Source organism: Camelus bactrianus, chromosome 12 (assembly GCF_048773025.1).
Source record: "Camelus bactrianus isolate YW-2024 breed Bactrian camel chromosome 12, ASM4877302v1, whole genome shotgun sequence".
Lineage (NCBI taxonomy): Eukaryota > Metazoa > Chordata > Mammalia > Artiodactyla > Camelidae > Camelus > Camelus bactrianus.
Genome location: NC_133550.1, coordinates 22,096,343 through 22,118,413, shown reverse-complemented (window position 1 = coordinate 22,118,413; position 22,071 = coordinate 22,096,343). Strand labels below are relative to the sequence as shown.

At 38.8% G+C, this 22,071-nt stretch overlaps 2 protein-coding genes across 8 annotated transcripts in view; both read right to left on the bottom strand.

Annotated features, from left to right (window-relative positions):
• Positions 1–2,413, bottom strand: part of GXYLT1 (glucoside xylosyltransferase 1) — a 96,213-nt gene extending 93,800 nt beyond the window's left edge. The window contains exon 1 of one of the 5 annotated variants that reach the window (XM_074375019.1): positions 2,052–2,413. In XM_074375019.1, coding sequence (XP_074231120.1) covers positions 2,052–2,281 — 230 coding nt within the window. In that variant the 5' untranslated portion in view covers positions 2,282–2,413. The remainder of the gene's footprint in view (positions 1–2,051) is intronic. The other 4 variants (XM_074375020.1, XM_074375023.1, XM_074375021.1 and 1 more) reach the window with 4 other exon arrangements.
• A 9,257-nt stretch (positions 2,414–11,670) lies between these two features.
• The window catches only part of YAF2 (YY1 associated factor 2), a 67,154-nt gene continuing 56,753 nt past the window's right edge, over positions 11,671–22,071 (bottom strand). For 2 of the 3 annotated variants that reach the window (XM_074375018.1, XM_074375017.1), the window contains 2 exons: positions 13,884–14,036; positions 11,671–13,076 (listed from right to left, as the gene is read on the bottom strand). In XM_074375018.1, coding sequence (XP_074231119.1) covers positions 12,839–13,076; positions 13,884–14,036 — 391 coding nt within the window. In that variant the 3' untranslated portion in view covers positions 11,671–12,838. Of the gene's footprint in view, positions 13,077–13,883; positions 14,037–22,071 lie in introns of those variants that run through there. The other variant, XR_012510631.1, reaches the window with a different exon arrangement.

Here is a 22,071-nt window from a genome sequence, read left to right as displayed (position 1 = left end):
AATGATAACCAAGTCCCATCAAGAAAAGGAAGATGCTGCTAGCCTCTTCGCCCCGTTTTCCACTAATGAAACTCTACCTAGACTAGGTCCTTATCACAGCGGCTTTATAGAAAAAGCACTTGCAGGGCATCAAAGGATACACAGTTTCCAATCCTGGTCCAAGTACTGATGCCCTCTGCACTTTGGCCAAATGATTTACACATAGGAAGAGAAGTTAAGAATACCTACTCCATATCCCAGGGCAGCCAAAAAAGTTGATGGAATTCTAGGAGAAATCTTAAAAGATGTCAGAAATGACAGTATCTAAAATGGAAAGAGTCCTGATGTCTCCTGACCTCAGCCAAATCACGGGGTGAAAAACATGACAATCTAGCTTTCTCATGTTGTTCCTCGGCCGGAACTTCTACACATGTACACGTAGTGAAAGGCACTTCACATTTTTATGAAGACTGATACACCTTCAGTTTCAACTTAAAAGTTTGCCTCGTTTAAAAATGAGTCACGCTGCTCAGAGAACCTGTAATCTACATCTTTTTAGTTGACTGGACTCTGACACATCAAACTTCAGGTTTCAGTAAAGGCTCTATAAAGTATTTACTAAAACGGAGGCACGTTTTTCCTGAATTTCAAATAGTTTTCTTAAAATTAGCTGGCCCAGCAAATGTAATTTATAAAAATGTCACAAAATAGAAGTATTGAAACAAAGCACTAAAAATGAATGTTAACTCTATCAAATTGAAATGCTAACATCAGTCTACTTGCACTCAATGTTTTCATTAAAATATTGCTTCCTTACAACTCTACCCAGTGCAAAAGTAATTTCTTTTCCATAGCTTCAAATGATTCACACTAACATAATAAACCACCATCAGCTTTTCATGAGCTCATCCAGGTCTCTGGTCACAACCTCTCCAGGACAGATAACTGAGGGCAGACAAACTTGGCTGTGGAAGCAAGTTCTGCTTTTATGAGCAGAGTTCTGATGTCTAGGAACTGCAGGAATTCTGACTATAATCAAATCCCTTGGTGAAAATACGACAATCCTCTCCCAATGCTGCTCCTCTGCCCAAACGCCCCCTTTCCCTTTGGGAATGAACATCAACTCTAAGGATAAAGTTAAATAGCCTACAACAGACCCACACTCTCCCCTCCTACCAACCCGATACTTTTCCGTATCAAAGCAACCTTTGCCTCTGCCTAAGGGAGCACCCGGGAAAAAGGCGCCCACAAGTAGGGGAGCTTATTTTTCAAGGAAGTGGAAGCGCTCAGATTTTGTTAAGCAATCATAAAGCGTTGCATTCTTTTTTCCATTTAAATCTCATGTTGATTTCCAGCTCTGCCAGTGATATGTGTAAATCCACTTAAGTAATTATTCTGCTTTTTAAATTCCGGTTTTTAAAAAAGACACCTCTCTCTCATCTCACAAAAGACGTGAGCACGTTAAGTATCGTTTATTTTTCTTAACTTGCTGTGAGTTTCACAATAGACCGATTGTTTCCTAAAGAAAAATTCACAATCGCATAAATGCACTGTCCAGATTTAACTAACCAGCTGATAATGAAAAATTTAAGCGTTAACACGAAAATTAGACGCCTCATCGGGGGGCGGGGGGATTGAACTAGGGCGCCTGCCTGAGGTTTAAATATCTCAGCTTGAATGCCATGGAAACAAGAGGGAATTCCCAGTAGCCAGACAGCAAGAAGGCTTTTGTAAGACCCTCTCATTTTCAACGAATCCTAAGAAGGAAGAGGGGGGAAAACGCAACCATCAATTAAAAGTTGAAAATTAATTTCTAATTGGTTTAGAGTCCATAAGGGAGAGTCCGAAGCAGACACGAACAGTGTGGGGTGCTCTCAGGCTGGAGCAGTGCCGGGTTCGCCCCCGGAGTGAGGGGAAGGAGGGAAACGGGCAAAGGGGGTCAGAGACCGCGGCAAAGGAGCGGGAGACGCCGGCCAGGCGGCGGGAGGCGAGGGACGGACCCGCGAGCAGCCCGGGCCAGGCCGAGCCCCGCGCCCCCGCGCCCCGGCCCCCAGACAGGGAAGGGCCCGTACCTGTCCGACCGGCCGGGATGCGCCGCGGGGCCCGCGGGGCCCGCGCTGCCCGCCCCTCTCGCGGCGCCGCGTCCACCGCCCCCGAGCCAGGAAGCCGCTGCGGCCTGCGGCTTCCCGCCACCGCCGCCCGCTCCTTCCTCCAGGGACACGGCGAGCTGGCTGAAGGCGTAGAGGAGCGAGCAGAAGCCGCAGGCCAGGCACAGCACCACGACGCGCAGGTAGCGCCGCATCGCGCCGGCCCCGCGCCGCAGCCACCACCGCCACCGCCGTTGCCGCCGCGCCCGCCCGGGCGAACTGGAGCCGAGGGAGCAGCACCGCGCAGCCGCGGGCGCAACAAGTTCCTCCTCCGCGCGGCCTCCCGCTCGGCCCTCTTCCTCCTTCCCCTCCCGGCCCCGCCTCCCGGCCCCGCCCACCACCCTCGCCGGCGCGCAATCGCCCGGCCCCCGGCCCCTTCGGGGAGGGCGGGCGGCCCGCCCGACGCGCCGGCGCACTGAGCGCGGCAGGCGCTGAGGGCTCCGGTCGGCTGCCCTGGGGTCCTGGCGCAACGCGGACAGGGGACGGGCGACCCCCAAGCCCTCTGCTTCCAAGTGCAGGGGCGGGGTGCGGCGAAACGAGTGGGGTATGGGAGGCAGCTGACCCACATGCAAATTATGGTTCTTCCACACGGTCGTTTGGGACGTTGAGCGACCTAAATTCTTCGTCACTGAAATGGAGATGATATCCTCGTCGTAGGATGATTGTAAAGATTAAATTGCTTAACGCACAAAAAACGCCTGGCACTTAGAAGGCTCTTGGTCTTAATCACGTTTTTCAGCTCTAGCCTCCTCAGCAGGGACTTCCCCAGCCTCTTAGCCTGGTCTGTAATACAGTGTATGAGCCATTTTCACCCAGTCATCTAATTACCTCCTAACGCTGGTGAGCATGCATATCCTTGCTCCCAGCGAGGTTGTAAGCGCCTGTAAGGCTGAGCTTCCTCCCTTTTACGTTTTGTCCCTCCTCTGAACTCATCATTTGCACGTCCAAAACGAAGTTCTCCCTAGAGAGCTTCGTCTTTAGCTTTCCATTTATTTTTCCCTCTTCCTCAGCCGTATTTCCACTCCATTCATTTATTGAACATTTATCACTATGTGCCAAGCACAATGTGACTACCTTGGGTACAAAGACGCCGAGCTGGAGTATGGGGTTGGGCAATGGATACTTGCAAGTGCAATACAACCATACAGACATTAGGATGTAAGCCTGCAGAGGTGTGCGCACGCATACAAAGGAGCAATCAGTTGTACCTGCTGGCACGGTCAAGAGACACTTCATGCTGTTAAAGTCAAAACCAAGCAGAGACCAGACTTGAAAATTCCCTGAGCAGACAAAACCAGTTAGTCAAACAAGCAAAGCTTACTTTAGCTTATTTTGCAGGGTAAGCGAGGTTAACTTGACCTCGGTCACCACTTCTTGCTTATGCATCTGAAAATCATGAGCAGGACTTAAATAGTTCCCCAAATTGACAGGAGGTAACCACTAACCAGTTCCCTTTTATTTAAGAAAATTCTAGGAGGGGTGGGTCGAAGTGAGTGAAGGGGGTCAACTGTAAAGTGATGGGTCAGCTGTATGGACGGGTCAACTAGACTTGTGTTGATCACGCTGCAGAGTATACAGTGTTGAATTACAATGCTGTACACTTGAAACTTACATAACAAGAATTTTTAAAAGAAAAAAAGCAGCTGAATACAGTATTTAATGTTTTAAGTTTACACTGTTTAAAAAAAAGAAAAAGAATATTATGATATTTTAACCAATCACTGTCAAAAATACTCACTCACTGCCTTATAACAATATACCTCATTCCATATTTTGGTTTGAGTGATCCTGGTTTGCTATCTTTTCGGTGTGTGCACAATAAACCTTTACTAATAACTACTCCAGTGACTCATTGGTTTTGCTTCTGTTTTTTAATGAACTTTTGACCATAACAAAGTGGCCTGAGAGTCTTGGGTGGGGTAAGGGAAGTAATTCTAGGCTGAGGGATCAGTGAAACAGGCTCTTGTGTTTGGGGAACTGAGAGAATTTGATACCACCCGTTAAGTGAATGCAAGAGAGGATGATGGGCCATAAGGCGAGAGGTTGAAGGGGCCAGATACCTGAATGCCTTCTTAGTGCACCAAGGAGTGTGAACTTCATCAGGCAGACAACGGTGAACCACCCACCGAAGGGGTTTTAAATTAGGAAGTAACCTGATCACATCTGCCGTTTGGAGAGCAGATTCTGGGTGCGGTGTGGAGGCTGGGATAGACTGAGATAGGAGCCAGAAAGCAGCCACAGGGCGAAAAAGTGAGAGGAAGGAGGCTTTAAACACACACGCACACGCACACGCACACGCACACATATTTCATGGAGAGAAAACATGTTAAACTGTTCAAATTGCACTGCGAACTTTGAAGAGTTTGCCACGAGAAACAAGGTGGGGGAATGCGGTGTAACTGGACCACGGGCAAGTCATGAATCGAATCTAAGCCTCAGTTTCTCCCCTATGCAGATTAAATTTCTTGCCTTACCTGACCAAAAAAAAAAAAAAAAGAAAGAAAGAAAAGAAAATTAGCATGCTATCAAGATGTGTGAATAGAATGAAAACATACACTTATTCATTCAATAAACATTTATTGAATATATTCTACATGCCAGAGAAGGGGCTAGACTGTACTGTCCTCAAAGGGGAGACAGGCAAGTAAAAAGAATGGCAATATGAACTTAATCCTTCCACTACTACAGTTCTTAAAGAAATAAACTTAATGAGGTACAAAGATGGAAAATAAAAGCGTTTGTAAGAGTGGAAAATAGATTTTGAGAGCGAAAACCAAAGGACATGGTACCAAGAAACTGGAGTAAGAGCTCGTACTCAAATACATGTTTACTTTAAAGCGATGCTAACTACAATTGTTTCTATTTCAACGAACTAAATGTAATGAAAATAAAGAATAACTTAAGGACCCACAGATTGTTAAATCCTGGAATGGCAGCTTTCGTTTCTGCAATAATATATGGGAAGAGCACGTCCAGAAGAATAATCATCCATTTACTTGACATCAGGGTTCTGGACCATATCATCCCTTTAGGTTCCTTTTAATCCTGTAATTAAAAAGGAAATTCTGTTGAAAAAGTATATAAAGCATTCCCCAAATAGAAAGGATTTTTGTATTACCCACACGCTGTTCGAACTGTTGTCTTGGACTATAAGGAGAGGTGTGCATACCCTTCTGATCACTTCCAGGATTCGCATATTACATTTTGATATTCCTAAAATATCATTATTGAAAATGATTTAAAATATTTTTATGTAATAATGGTCAGGCTTTTCTTTCATCTACTGTGTATGTACATATTCTTAAATCAATTTTTTCATCTCTAGACCACCCTCTTAATTCTCTAATGATAGTTTGGCTATATCCAAATTTTTAATCAATGTTGAGCTTCCCTTCAACCTGTCAAAAAGATAAATTTTGATAGACGAAAAGAAACATAAAGTTAGTAATATTTTGTTGTTGTTTAAATCATGGAGATAGAGACCTCCTCCATGATCTGGAAAACTCTCAGATACAAGATAATCCAATTCTTAACAGTCATATTCAAAGGACTGACTTTGATTTTTCATATCGCTCCTAGTACATGTTGGATATGTAACAGACATTGAATTAAGGAGTGTTTATTTTTTACATCTTTTCCAACTCACTCTAGAGCAAATTTAGGTCCTGCTCAGAATTTTCTTCCCACTTCTACCTTTTAGCACTTCTTTAAAAACAAACAACAACAACAACAACAAAAAGCCACAAGACATCCTATGAGGGAAAAGGTAAATTCTAAACCTTTTCAGAGTAAAGTTCAAGACTTTTTTTTAAATATAACTTCCACTTTATAAAGATCTTTGCATAATCTAATTTAATCTTTATAACAATTATACAAAGTAGATGTTTTATTCTTTTTAAAAAGGGAACCTGAAATTCAGAGACGTTTGCTAACCACGTGGCTAGTAATGAAGGTCCACAATTCAAATGGAAATCTTTGAGGATTCAAAGTGCATGTGCATGTTTGTTTTTTCTCTTATACCATGCTAGCTTAATATCAACAAATAAATGCTAAACTGAGTGATGCAAATTAAAAGTAAAAGCAGAAAGAAAAAATCATCAATGCTATATGAAAATCTCTTAGACTGGTCTTGGGGATTAAAGCAAATGAAATTTACAATCAGAGAAATACAAGTCAGATTAGCTGCAGAGCACAAAAAATCAGAAACAGACTAAAAGTGAAAATCTTTCCTCCAGTTGACCTACAGTGAAATTTCTCCTTTTTCCACAGTCCATTTCCTAAGGACCTTGTTGGGCTGGAGGAAAAAGTTGGAAAATTATGCTGTCAGCTGTAGCAAAAAGTACTTCATTTTAAGTTTTCATTCAGACTAGTAAATGTAGGGGAGGATAAAAGAGTAAAGTGATTTTCTTCATTCTCAGAAAAGTCAACTACAGTCCATAAGATTAGACAAAGTGGCAGTGGAAAAGTAATAAATGGGGACACCTTAACTCCTGTATGATCCCAGAATTCAGCTGGCATTTCCATCCACAAAGGAGGGAGAGTATGGAGAGGCAGCATGGGGAGGGAGGAGGAAGGAATATCCTGTGGACCATCCTTGTATTTCTCCCAGGTTCTAGCTTCAGGAACATTTTATTCCCATTAATACAACAGATTGTAATCTATTATTTAAAAAATTACTGTCAGTGGGGGGAAGGTATAGCTCAGTGGTAGAGCACACTCCTCGCATGCATGAGGTCATAGGTTCGATCCCCCATACGTCAGTTAAATAAAAAATAACAGTAATAAATAAATAAACCTAATCCCCCCTACCCCCCCCCCCGGCAAAATACTGTCAGTAAAATTAAAAGCCAGATTTGCAAGGAAATTTAGTCATGGAGAAAATTAGAACTAAAACATATATACCCAAGTTCTCCAAAACCTGCCATCAGTCAAGGTCATGATTATAACAACATCGAGTAACAGATAAATCTCTGGACCCAGATTGCTCACAATTAAAAGATGAAAATAATTAAGAATTCTGGTACCATCACACTTCAGAAGTACAGTGCTTAGTGGAAAAACAAAGTCAGAATTTGTGTTATCCATTTCCTTTCTATATAATTACATCCTAAACAGTCCCATATGTTATGTTTGATTTAAAAAAAATATTTCTATAGTTTATTTTTAATAAAGTAAAAAAGATTATCTGTGTCTTTCTAATTAAGTTAAAGTGTCCCTTTATTTACCTTCTCCTATAGTGGGCACATCATAGGTTTTTATATTTTCTCTTATTAAAGATCAAAAACTACCTCTTGGGCCTAAGGCCAGATCACCGTGCTCTTTACTTCTGAAAATTGCCTACTTTCCTTTTTAATGCTTTCACTTCTATTTTGTCAACAGTTTTCTTCTCCCAAACTGGTTTTATGTGATATCCCAACTCTTCTCAATCTTGCCGACCCAAGAGTAAACACAGGCTAATTTTATCATCGCTATTATTATGAATTAAGAGGACAGTGAAAATAATACACATGAAAAAGTCTAAATTAATAAATCTTGGTACCCAGTTTAGTTTCTGAATTCTCTTGTAGAAGTTAATGAACATTTGAATATGAGATGGTACCTTTTATCCACATTCTCTACTTCCAGGCAAGTCAGCAGATCTAAACCTAGATGTAATTCAAAACCGGCCAAACGCGTGTATTATTTCCACTCCTCAGGAATTCCAGTTAGATCATTTAACTGGATTTGCCCCCAAAAGTTCACACTGGGGCTTATCTTCATACCTAAAATAAAGCAGTTTTTTTGAAGTATTACTGTTTAGCCTTATTTACAAAGAGATTTGAGGAACTTTATAAGAACACAAGGGGAATGGTAAGTAGACAAAAATTGGAATCTAGCAGAATAGAGCTAGATCAAGAATAAGTTAGAATATAGGTGATTGGGTTCTGCATAATTATTACAAGTAATAGTCTGAGATTTCTTACAACTAAAGCAAAACCTGAGGGTGATCAATGATTTGCATTGTTCCTAAGAAAAAGGTAAATTGATTTCTCAGGTGAAGTAAAGCTTTTCCTGAAGCTTTATTTATTCCTGAATAAAATTTCTCATTTGGATTCTGAGTGACATAAAGTTTTCTCAGTATCCTCACTGAAAGACAATAGCAAACCTTATTCAGCTGTCTTATTGATTTTTAAAAATTAGTATCAAAAAATGATCATCTCACATTACATGACTTAAAAGTCTTAAATTTTCGAAAATTCAAGCTGGAGTAATGAAATGGTAGCTAGCTAAAGCTACTGGTGACACTTATCATCAGCTGTAACTATCAGAATGAGATCCTAACATCTTTAGTGGGGACTTAGGGTGGATACTCAGGCCAAGCTGAATTTACTAGGGGGAAAAAAGGAAAAAAAAAAAAAAAAAAAAGGGAGGCGTGCCAAGCCCTGCCTCTTCTCTGTTAATTCTCTGTATGTTTCTTTTTTTGAGTAGGGGGGTATTAGGTTTATTTATTTTGTAGTGGAGGTACTGGGGATTGAACCCAGGACCTCGTGCATGCTAAGCACATGCTCTACCACTGAGCTATACCCTTTCCAGCTCTGTTTTTATTAATTCTTGCAGTAATTGCTTTACAATTATTTATTTACAAATCTCTCCTCCAAGATATGATCTCCACATCTTTGTCCTCTTTATAACCAGCCCCGAAGACCAGTGCCTATCACGCAAAACATGTTCTGTAAATGTTCACGGACTTGAATACTGACGTAAAGAAAATCTAGATGAGGAATTACTGAAAAGCATTACGGCAGTAAAATCATTAGTACAGTATACAGCTCCTACTGATGACGGGGCAGGGAGAGAAACCACCACCCCGAAACAATTCAGAACACGAAACGTATCAGAGAACTGAAAGTTTTCAGAGCTCTACCTAATTTTTCTATGGAAGTACCTGGTCTTATCATGGCATTTCATACGCTCCAGAACTGGCCCATTCCATAAAGGCAGGAGTCTCTGCACGGGCTGCTTACAAAGCCACACTGAAAGCATGACATTTACTGGGATAGCGGGGATGTGCATTCAGGAAGGTAAAGTGTTCATATAATTCCAGGTAAATCTGACAACTTCTTAAAATGAACTGGTTTTGAAGAAAGTTGCTCTACAGCTGTTACACATACAGCTGCCTTAGCCGTCTGCTAACCACGACTGAAACCTTAATGACTGAGACATTGTGGACTCATCGTAGCTTGTTTTAAAAACTCTCGAGAGACAGTATTATATGTTCTACTTGTTTTCTCCCCCTCCTTAGTAGATTTTCTACTGTCATCCAGATTGTATCCCAATCCCCGGCTTTCTAATTTCTGCCAGTATTTTTGCTTTGTTTCCCCTGCCTCCTCCCACATTTTGCTCCATTTTTATCCCTCCTTGCCTTTGCTATTATGGGCGCTCACTTTTCATCACCCTCAATACCCAGGGAGGCGGTCTTTTCCTTCTGCCTTCACAAAATGATCAGTCACATCCTGTACTTAGTAACCTCCGTTGTCTCTTGATCCTGCCCAACTAGTTTTGTCACTGATGACTTCTACACTTCAATTTTTCTAATTTTGGTTGTTTCAGACAACTGGAGGTGCCAGCGGTTGAAGAGGTGGGCCAGTGCTAATAAGTCGAAGTAATACTTCTTACACACACACTCACTTTTCTGTTTTCACTTAGGTTTCAAAATACAGTACAGAAATTTCTATCAATGGCCCAGGTCTTTAAAAGATTCTGGAAAAGAGATTTTGCAGACCAAGAAATGAAGTAAGATAAGGGTTTCAGTGGAAACTATTCTAGACCACTTAGCATGAATGCATATAATATGAAGAAACTACATTCTTTCCAGGCAATAAGGATTTTTGTCTAAAAGGAAGGCAATAAATATGTTATCAACTTAGAAAAGCTGAGATTTTCCTTCCTTTTAAATGTTTTCACTTTATCTGCTATATCACTATAATTTTTGGAAAGCATTTAATAAAAATAAAACCTTTAAGTTATTAAGTCAACTATTTCTATCGTGTAATACAAAGTTTTAAGAACATGTATTCTTGTATGCCTCAAATTATATTTTTCACTCTTACTTATATCAAAATAAGGTAACAAACTCTGAAAAACATCCAAATTCTTTTTGAGCAGAATTTGACTAAAAGAACCCACTGTTAAAAAACAGGGTAAACTGATGAAACAGAGCTAAAAACGTACTTTAAGCCCAGGCTCTGAATCTTTCTGCATATTTTAACATTAGGTGTATTTACGGGAGTTGGGTCTGTTTCCTGGTTTGGAAATGTATTTGAGGTAGGGTGAAATGAATGCAAGTAAAGATAATTGTGACTGATGAAAGGAAAACAAAATTTCAAAGCAGCCAACTCAGCTCATTTCTCCTGTCTCATAATGCATACCATCAGGTTCCTTAATTACAGGAAGATGGCTGGTCTGGGATCAGAGCAAACATCTGATGTAGAAAATTCAGTGTAACGCAATTCCTTTTGATCATCCAAGAGGGCATGGAAATGATTTTATGTTTTTGTAATGGGATTTTACCTATAAAGATATTTACTAAGCACTGCGTATGTGTCAGGTAACTGTAGGAATTTTACATGGATTGACATTTAATCCTCCCCGCAACCCTATGAGTTAGATATGATTATCATTATCCCTGTTTAATAGATGGGAAGTGACCCTGAGTGATTCACTCAGGCCCACTTAGGTTCTACAACAGGGATTCAAATGCCAGACACCAGTGAGCACTTTTAATTTCCATGCTATACTGTCTCCCCACCTACACAGAAAGAGGACTATGGCCCGATCAGGTAAATTCCCATCTTCTGTCAGATTTTCTCTCCTGTGGTCCTTTTAAAACACATCCTGAAAGTATCTGGTCATCATCAGAAGACCCAGTACCTCCAAAGAGTGGTTTTGACTTATATATTAGAATTTCTTTCCTATTACAGTTATACTTGTAATTTTACTATGACTAAAAATGAACATATATATAAACATTTGAAACATGTGAAAAAGAGTAAGACAAAAAAATTCATATTTTGAAAGAACATACCAATGGTTTGGGGTTCCACTGAGAGTATCTTCAAAACAAATAAATTTTCATTTAACAACACTAAAGAATGAGGTATATAAATGTTTTAATCACAGACTTTTACTGTATGCAATTAACTGTATTTCACAACTTGCATCTTACAAAAAAGACAGTACCATTGTGCCTTAAAAAGTACTGCAGTTAAACAGAAAATTACATTACCACGTGAAACCACCAAATATCACAACTGTCAGGGTCTACAGTTTTCTTTCTCTCTTCAAATGCTATCATGATGTTTTTATGTGATATTTTGCATTCAAGTTACGATTTAAAGTTCATTTATAGCTCAGCAGTCTCCCATAGGTGAATATATATTAAGCAAATGGCTAAGAGAAAGCAGGAGACCCCAGGAGAATTTAAGAAGTACTGTGTGGTTTCTAACTTGGATTTTTAAATACAACATAAAACACCTTTACTAGTTGTAAACAAAAATGCAACATCTGTAGTCATAAAAATATTTTATTGGTAATTTTACATAATAGTAAGTGGGGGCTGTAAATACTTTTAAAATTTCAGAATATTGATAAATGCATAAACTGGCAATTGTTTCTGAAAATAGGGCACTATGATTTTTGTAAGAATTGTTATATTTAATAAGAGGCCAATTAAACTGATTTAGGATTAGTTATTTCCCAGTTCTGTGCAATAGTTCCCATTTCTGTATTAATTAGATACATGCTTCTATGACCCTGGATAAGTCTGGGACAAGGAAATAGCGATAAAACTATTAAGTTAAAGCTTTTCCAAAGTTGCAGCTTTTAAAATGCGGCAGGTTTCTTTTCTCTTCTGTTTTTGCCAAATATTTATAATTACTTGAATTTTAATGTTCTATATAATACAGAAAATACCAGTGTTCAATGACAATAGCACTAAACTTGAATTAGAAAACTAAATAATCAGTTTTATTGTTTACTAGTTCGCTAGTAAACATTACAATAAATGAATATTTTGAAAGATAGGCAAAAAAAAAAAAAAAAAAAAAAAAAAAAACCCTGAAAGAAGAGATAAAACCAAAAACGTAATTCAGGAACAATAATTTAGTAAAACATGTCAAAAGCATTGGCAACGGTTCATACAAATTCTTTATTTAATAACAATTTTCCTATTTGACCACACCAAGTACCAGCAGGTGTATTTAAGAGGACGAGCATCAAAAAAATCCTGTCGCAGCCGTAGTTGATCAGGCTGATCTCTGACTTGTATACATATAGCTATTGTTTCACAACTCTCAAATAATACATATTTAGGCAGCTTGCACTATGTTATAAAAATTTAAATTCGTTACATGCCAATAGTAGAGATTTCAAGAATTATGTGTTAGAATTCACTAAACTAAAAGTGAAAATAGACTTACCAATAACACTGCATAATGAATAATTCAACCACATTTTCATGGCACCTTTAACGGTGGAGACCAAAATGTTAAGTCCGGAAACGTTTGGTAGGCATAGATTGCAATAAAATCTAACAAATTCTAACAAATTTCTATGTAAAACGCAAATTATGGATTGTGCACGAGTATGTTTGTCATGAAAATGTGGTACTTGTTGGCATAATCTGTGTATTTGCATGGTATGACAAGTGACTAAGAAACTGGAGAAAATAAACTTTAATGAGATTCTCCATTCAGTGATGAGGCTTCTCCTCTGGGGGAAGATGACCTGGACATGCCCCGCTCTGTGTTGTCAGAGCTGGAGCCACTCTGACTGTGCTGGTCTGCAGAAGCAGCACTACATGCAGGCGGTGACTTGGTTTTCTCCTTAAAGTCTGTAATAATGACTGTCAGGTCTCCAACGGTAACTTCCAAGTGTTGAGCACTACTCCGATCCACATTTTTCAATCTTGGCCTAAACACAGAAGACGATAAAAATTTAAGCTAGCTTTTCTCTCTACCCACTTTCTGAACATGAAATGCATAATGAATTAGGTAAAAATGGCAAAATGAAGACATCTATCTTCAAAGCTCTCTATTCATGTGTAACTAGCCACAAAAATATGATTAAATGTTTGAAATCATCAACATTAATCAAACCAGTCATTCATGCATCTTTCTCACCATGGCAAAAAAAAACTGGGAGTGATGACCTCCTAATTGTGCTTTTGTAGCTTTATCATAATTTTGTAGGCAGCTTACCAATTGTATTAAAACAAATGCTTCAAAACAGCAGTGACATAGCTGCCCACAGAAGCAGCTGGTAACAGCTAAGGCTGAGTTATATGCAGGGCTGTGACTCCATTGATGTGCACTTATGATAAGGGCATCACGACTGTCTGATCTGCCCGGAACCAGGACCATTTTGATAGGTCAAAAAAAGCTCATGCAAATACCTGTTCAGTAGTGTGAAAATCACTCTGAGCTTTTCACTCTGAGTTAAAAAGAAATAGTTCAAACACAAATGTCTTTTAATCTAGTTAAAAAAAACAAAAGCAAGCAAGCAAGCATCCTCACATTTAAACTTATATTTGTGGCCTTTGTGTTTAATTCCTAATATAGCTTCAACTCAGAAAAACACTTTCATGATACCTTACAGTAAAGGAGATGAAATCTGCTATTTCTGCTTTATATACTACTTTATATATCAATGTTTAAAGACAATATTAAATGGTTAATTTTTTTATTCCAAAAGTGCAGGCACAACACTCTTCAGATTTACCTGGTTTTCTTATGACTGTTCTTTTTGCTAGTTGTTTCCTTTTCACTTTTTTCTTTTTCTACTTTATCTTTTTTCTCTTTCTTTGACTGTGTAGGGGGCACAAACTGCTGCGTAACCTGCTGTGCAACCAACTGGGAGACAGGTCGAGGCTTCCTGTGTGCATGTTAAAAAGAAAGTTGTTTTTATTACTATAATTTAAGAATATATGTTCTTTATGAGAGAATAGCTCAAATTATGAACTAGACATATGATTTCTGCACATAAAAATTTCTCAAATGTAAGGTAATTCAGGGGTGTGATTTAACACATACATTATTGTCTTCCTATCTAACAAAAATAGAACTATAATAACAGTTATAGTCCAAGAGATACAGTCAAACCATTAAAATGTAACTGTTACATAAATCGACATGAAAATTATTAAAAATGTATATCAAACTGTGCTCATGGGGAAGCACACTTATAAGCATGAAGTTTTTAAATTAAACTTGAAAATTTACACTGAAGTAACATTTAAATTTATCCCTCCTCCCTCAGAGAAGGAAATATCTCACCATCTGTGACAATGGCTCTTTGTTCCTTCCTTTAAAATCTTTGATTTATTCATTTAATAAATATGAGTGTCAAAATTTCTCACTCCTTATTGTTCAAATCCTTGAGGTTCCTTATGTAACCAGCCACAGTTTTACTACGCTTTTTTGACCCTGGACCTCTGCTCAGTCCTTTGAGACTTGCCTATTTACTCACTCATTCAAAAAATATTTATTGGGAACCTACTGCAGAACTGCACCGAGATGTCTGAGGTGCTGCCTGGCTTCACCCTCTGGGGCTGGTACAAGCTGTCACTACTGGTCCAGGGTCCAGGACCCCTCCAGCTTTACAGCAGAACTTGGGCAGCTGAAGTCAAGATTCAAAGTATTTTAAGTCTGTAAATTCTTAAAATGATAGCAAGAAAAACTGAGGATGCAAAACAAGTGGGAGGGGAAAAGCAAGGGAGAATAAGATAAAAATACAGTTTAACAGATGGTCTACAAACAACAATAACCTATTGCCTGGAAAATCCTGACCCTGTTTTGGTCAGTAGAGTTATTAAAAAAAAATTTTTTTTTCTCCTCTCGAGTAAGACAAAAGAGAAACCAAAGAGAAAATACTGCACAATCTATGATTCAAAGCTGCAAGGAGGAAATCCTTTGAAGGAGGAAATAGGAAACACATTATATAAAACAGATCTCAACTGATAGGATAGTGAATTTTTTTAGAGCCTACAGAGTCTGATTTCCAGGAAAGACATCCAACACACAATTTAAAAAGCAGGACTGACACGGACAGCAGGGTTAATGATGCAGATTAGTAAGAGTTACATAAATGAAAGTGATACTGAAAGCATGGTAATTAATGGCTGAAGTTGTTAAAGAAATAAACTAAAATAAACAAAAAAAAAGGATTAAAGCAGTGGTTCTCAAACTTAAGGACACCAGGATCACAGGGAAGACTTGCTTATTTGCTTGCTTAGCCCTGCTCCCAGCGTTCTGACTCAGCAGGCCTCAGGCTAGTGCCCAGAATCTGCATTTCTACATCGCTCCAGGTTATGCTGATGCCTCCGGGCTAGCCACTACACTTAGCAAAGAAGCCTGAAGAAGAGCAATATCTTGTTACTACTATGGCATAGAGTTTGAGATGGCAAGCGGGGAGCGGCAGAGAAGGAAAAAAACCAAGGCTGGACAGACAGGAAGGAACCCGATAATGAAAAGCTGAAGGAGTCTGATTTACCCTTTAAAGATGGGAGAGCACTGAAGAAATTCAAACTTGAATCTTACAAAGATTACTGGCAGCAATCTGGAGGGAAATGTTATTTTAATAAGATCTAGCAAAAATTAAAATGGCTTGAACTAAAAGAAAACAGCAGTGGGGTTATTTAAAGACAGGCTGAAGAAGCAGAATCACAGGCATACGGTGACTAATTAGATGTGCCTTTCTCACTTCTCAACCAACAAATATTCCTTTAGCAAAAACATACAGAAATTCTTGTCTCATGTAACCAACATGCTGTGGATGAAATTAAACAAACAAAAAAAAGTCTTAGATGTTGATAAATGCTCTGGAAAAAAATAAAGTAAGGAACACAGGGAGTGTTAAGAAAAGAAGCAGCAATTTTAATTTTACTGTGTGTTTCCTCTTTTTGGACAGAAACTCCACAAGGAAAGGGCTCATATCAGTTTTATACACCACTGAATAACTCGTACCTAGAACAGTACTGAAAGAATACCAGATACTTAATACTTGTTGAAAAGTGAATGAATGGTAAAGTAAGGTTTAATGAAGAAGGAAGATGTTTTTTAAGAAGAGGAATACTGTGTAATAATCTATAATGGAAAAGAATCTGACAAGGAATAGATACATGTATGTCTGTATATATCTGCTGGAATACCTGAAACTAACACAACATTGTAAATCAACAATAATTCAATTAAAAAGAAAAGAAAAGGAATACTGTCTCCAAGCTTACTCACTGGCCAGGATCAACCACTCATTGCACAGAAGTAAACAAACAGTGAAAAGCAAGAGAAGCAAGAATTAATTTCTCTTTTAATTTTGCTGGAATATGGAAGGAGAAAGACAGCTCAGAGGTGTGGTAAAGTGAGAAAAGATGTGTTTCGACTAGGGCCTAGTAGACAGTGAGTCACCCAAAACTGAGAGTCACTCCAAGGTATACGATGCAATCGAGATGCAGTCGTCATTTGTCTCTCAAGGAATTATGGGGCTCCGAATCTCTTCTTGCAATAACAAATGAAGGTTTGACAACTTCTTTTATTATGTCTTGTACTGTTGCTCCCTTCATCCCAAAATTTAATGCAAAATGAATTTACAAAAGTGCCAATTAAAGTGAATTATAATAAAATTGTAAATATTAAAATAAATTTACATTCTAGAGTAGAAATCCAGAAGTTTCACTGATCAATAAATTGAGTTACTTAGAAGCCATCATTACTAACGTAAGATATGTAATTTATTTATATTCTCTTTAGTGGTGCCTTTAAGTAAAACTGAATGTTACTCTAGGTTTTTCTGGATTCATTAATGATCTCAGTACCCAATACTGTTTTTCCCATAATGTGTAAATATCTCAATCATGAAATCTTTGATCATGAAGATTTTCAGGAATTTAACTATTATGTTGTGATTAGTTTTTATAACATTAAAACAGTAAGAGTTTTTATAACATTATCAGTCACTCCCCTACCCCCCCAGCGCTTGTCTCCAAGTTGGAACCCACTGATCACATGACACAGCTCCTGAGTACCTCACTCCGGCTTTTATGTGCGCAAAGGATAACCCTAATCCCCCAGCTTCATGCATCCTACAGTACAATTGCTCCCAAAGTCTTTTTCATATTTAACAAGTTTTCTCTCTCTAGAATCCTCTTGGATTCATTATCACTGTTTATATGGCCCATCAATCTGAAAACGAAACCCTATCAGTAGAGCATGATTTGCTTCATAAAACCATGGGGTAGAGTTAAATAACTTAACATTTTTAAGCAAGTTATGTATCTAGAGTTCTTCTAAGTGGTAAGAATAAATTCTCAGTGGTAAGAATAAAATACTCTTTATTGAGTATTTTAATAAAGGCATACTCTCCTACAAGGTAAAAAGGTAAAAATTACACAGAAATAACAATTAGTTGGATGCGCCAGATGAGAGACTGGAAATCAGGAGACAAGCTGGAAGACCACCACATCAAACTAGAAATGATGGTGCTGGTCATGCTGGGTTTGTAGATTTTATAAAATATAAGCAAAGGTGTCCTTAGGGCAAGTGGAAATGTGGGACTAGTGTTCTGACAAGCAACTATGTAATTTCCGTACCATTGTTTGTTGCTGATTTTGTTAGTTTTTAATCAGCAACAGGTTTTCTATAGTGGTTCTTTTCTGCCTTAAGAAAAATGTTATTTATTTTTGTTCTTCAGTAGTTAAATCTTTCCCTCTCTTTTTATCCTAGATTTTCCTAAATGTGTACTAATTCATTCTTCTATTCTTATCTTAATTAGATGGTTTATTTTCACTTAAGATTATGACTTTGCTCCTCAGTTCTAGGATTATTTGATCTGGTACAACTTTGGGAGACAAGATACACAAAGTACAAATGTATGTACACATAAGCTCACATGTACCTGAGCTTAATTACTGAACATGAAGTTCTCTGCTGCTCTCTAGGGGTCTGAGTGAGTTTTAAAGGTACTTCCCTGAAGGTGGGGAGGACCACAGCTTATGATGATCTTTTCACTCTACCTAAGTGACTCATCTTCACCGCGCTCGATTGAAAAGAAAGCCCTCCTTTCTCCAGGGATCTTACAGAGGTTTAGCTTGATCCCTCCTCTACTTAATGAGGAGAGTCTGGAGGAGAGTAGGGACATTTTGAGCTGGGAGATAGTTAACTTAGAATATAAGGGACAGTACATTATTTATAAGGTATGCCTTTTTTGTGTATATATATTTTTATTGAAGTATAGTCAGTTTGCAATGCTGTGTCAATTTCTGGTGTACAGCATCATGCTTTAGTCATACATGAAACATAATTGTTTTCATTTAGGTATGCCTTTGATGTTCAGTGATTTATCATTCACGGTTTTGACAACACACCTATAGCACTAAATATTCTGTGACAAGGAGGACAAAAGGTCATCCAAGTTAGTGAAGTAAGGGCTGCCCAGACATACCCCAGTTGTACTCCACTGTCATCTAAATTTATGCACATATGTCACGATTAGCTGTAACTTGTGAAATATGGCATTCCAAAATCTGGGGGTCCCTGTGTGTCCTTATGTATCCTTCATAAATAGTTCAAACAGACTAAGTTTGGCAGGTCTGTTGACTTCCTATAACATAAAAACAAGAACATTTCAGCAGCCATTTATGGATAGCTACCATTCATCAGAACAAAGTATTTTTGGGAGCTGTCTGACCTTTCATGTGGGTAAAAGGCTGGTTAATGTTGACTTGATATATGCCGTTTCTAACTGTGCATCTGCCCTCCTCCCCAGCCATCCTGCAACAAAAACTGTATGTGTTAACTATTATAAGAAAAATGTTTTAAGCTTGATTAACCTCATCACAATTTAGCTTGTCAAGTTGCATAGGCAAAAGAAAAAAAAAGATAAAATAATTACTGATTCTTTCCTAAAGGAGGCAACATTGTATGCTCAGAAAGAAGTAATCTGCTTCACGACACTAAAATATATAGTAAATTGAAGCATATAGTACATCTCAATGAGTAAAAATGGCTGAACTAAATCCAAACCTGTTGTGAGTCTATTGATACACTGCTAACAAAAGCTCTAACCAAGTAAGATTTACATAAGCAGCCACCCTGTCTGACAAGTGACACACGTGCGATTCACCATGAACAAGACAGACCCAGTCTGCGCCCTCATGGAGTTTGCTTAGCGGATGAGACAGAAGCCACATACAAGTAAGCTAACTAAATAAATTTTGTCAAAAGCACTAAGAAGGAAAAAAATGGTATGCTGATTTAAAAAAAAAAAACAGAGGACCTACTACGAATAGGGTGGAAAGAACTTTAGCTCATGGCTAAACCTTCAGTACACCAGGAAAAGTAGCCACCATCATGGACCACTCCCCTGCTTTTAAGTCATTTTACAAATAATTTACAGAAGTAAGAAATAAAGGAACAGTGAGTATAAAAAGTTTGAGTAAGACTTTAAAACATAGTAAACCCTAATTTTTACTCCGTATTATAACTTGGCTCTGAAGGTATATAGACCTGAAATAGGCAAAGTTTTTTTAATGTAACTAATTCCTCATCAGCTGTTAGGCCTAATCCTGGGAACATTTCTATCTTGTAAACACTGATTCCTGATTTCAAATATATCTCTAAACAGACTTTGGCTTATCTTTACTTCCACTTCTTGCACCTGCATTGTCAAAACACTTTACTTTGGAAACCTTGATGGCTCATAATTTTTTGAAGGGAGGACAGCCATTTTCTTTGCTCCAAAATTATCACAGTCATTTCTAGATTAGGTACACATTCCCACCCTTCAGAATCTGTCCTCCTGTGAATCACATCGAGTAAGTTTTGGTGAGTGAATACCATTACATGTCCTATAGCAAAACAAGATGGTTCTGGTTCACTGTTCCAAAATACTGCATGATAAAGTCCTTTCTTTTGTATGACGATTCATGTGAGAAACCGTATTTCCTTTTTGTCCTTAAAAATGTATTGTTCTTGTGATGATTCCTGAGTATGTGAAAAACTCATCCGGGACACTGTCACTAGAAGACTCACGGTCAGAGCGCTCTAGCAGCATGCAGCCCACGCAAGGTTAAGAAGCATGAAGGGATGTCAGCTACTCCACGTGAAGTACCTGGGTTTGTCCTCCCCAGGCTCTCCGAGGAGCCTGCTCTGCCACCTGGCTGGCTCAGTGTACCTTCCTTTCCCAGGCTGTCTGACGTAGATCTTATCTGACATATCAGTTTCTGAGATTTTGCAATGAAGAATCGGAAGGAAAGGAAGATAGAAGGAAACTGCTAAAAGATTTGTTGTGGGGGTTGGAGAGGTTTTGAGGAGTGTAGCTTGGGAACAAAATTACTGCATAAGGGCAGAGGTGGGAGAGGGAAATTGATGACTAAAAAATGTTGCTAGGGCTATGTGTCTTTTTTCACTGTCTTTGAGCAATACAAGTAAAGGATTTGCTACTTTATTTTGAAATTTTAAAAGAAAAAGTGAATTAATCTGCAAAATAAATTGATGAACTTCAGTGGTCGTCTTCTTTCTGTGCATGTTAATATCTGGTGTGTAGAGCACATTTATATAACTGGTTATTTAGTACCTTAAAAAGAAACGTCTACCAAATATTTGTGGAACCCCTGCAGCAGCTCTGCAGAATCCTGGTCTTCTACATTCTCCCTGTATGTCCCCACTAACTGGACTCTAACCCCTACATGGGAAAAAATCATACCTTGCCTATCTTTGTATCCTAAACACTTTGTGCAGTGGATCTTACATCAGATAACAATCATTATAAGTAACAGTTAAATATGATGCATAAATACAACTATTAATCAATTGTGTAAACACTGATTTAACTAGGTCCCAACTTCCAAGGATTCACTTTCTTGAAAAATCTGCTCGTGTCATCTTGCTTTTGAGTCACTTACTTCCTTTTTCATGAAACTGGAATGGTTTAATGTCTGTCTGCTTTCCATAACAACTGATTACAAAATCAAAGGATAAAAGAGTCCTTTCTAAGAGGTTTTCCTCACCTTCAAACAATGAAGTCATCCACCCTAACGCCAGCACTATTTTACGCACCAGCAAACCTCAAATGTTACGTATACTAATGAGAGTCAAGTGTTTTTTGTTACTGTTTTTGCAGTAGAATCACCACGCTAACAAAGTCCTACAAGGAACCTCCATCTATAAAACTGAAAACAAACTAACTTCTCCTGGGGTTCACGTGGAGACACTGAGCCCCCACCTGCTCGGCACCCATCCTTCCCTGAGGCGTGGCCGGGGAGGAAATGATTCGAAAAGCGTTAAGTCAAGGTTTTCACACTATACCAGTTCAACTTACACCTCAGGTTCAATGTCCTCTTCCCTGTCACTTGCCCAAGTCTGCATACAGAATGCAAGGAATAGTGTCCCTCACCATTTCAAGGATTCATGCTGAGTATTTTGATGAGTTTTCCTCCACTGTCTATACATACTGAATTTTCAGCACCAAACATTTCCACAGAGGCCCAGGATACAATTTTCCCTAAACTCTTGGGAGGTGGTAGTGGTGGGACTTGATTCCTAGGCAGCTACTGAGACAGTCCTTGGTTAAGTACAGACAAAACAGATGACTGCGTCAGCCTTATAAAAACTAGGTTAGCGTGTTCTGAAAAAACCCTCAAATCATTAAACAACATCACAATTCACTTAACTTAAAAGACTACCTACATGCCCCAGAGCAAAAAACAGGTCATCTTCACCTTTTCCTTCCCCTTAGCCCAATGAAATCGAGTCCTTTCGATGTTTCTTCTGTGTTATTGGAAGGGCTCCCCCTTACCATTCCCACGAGCACCACTTAGCCTACCCGACAGACAGCAGCCTTCCACACCACTTTCCTTGATTCCTTGCCTTCTCCCCTCCAATCCAAGGTCACTCTTTACATTCATTTATTTAAC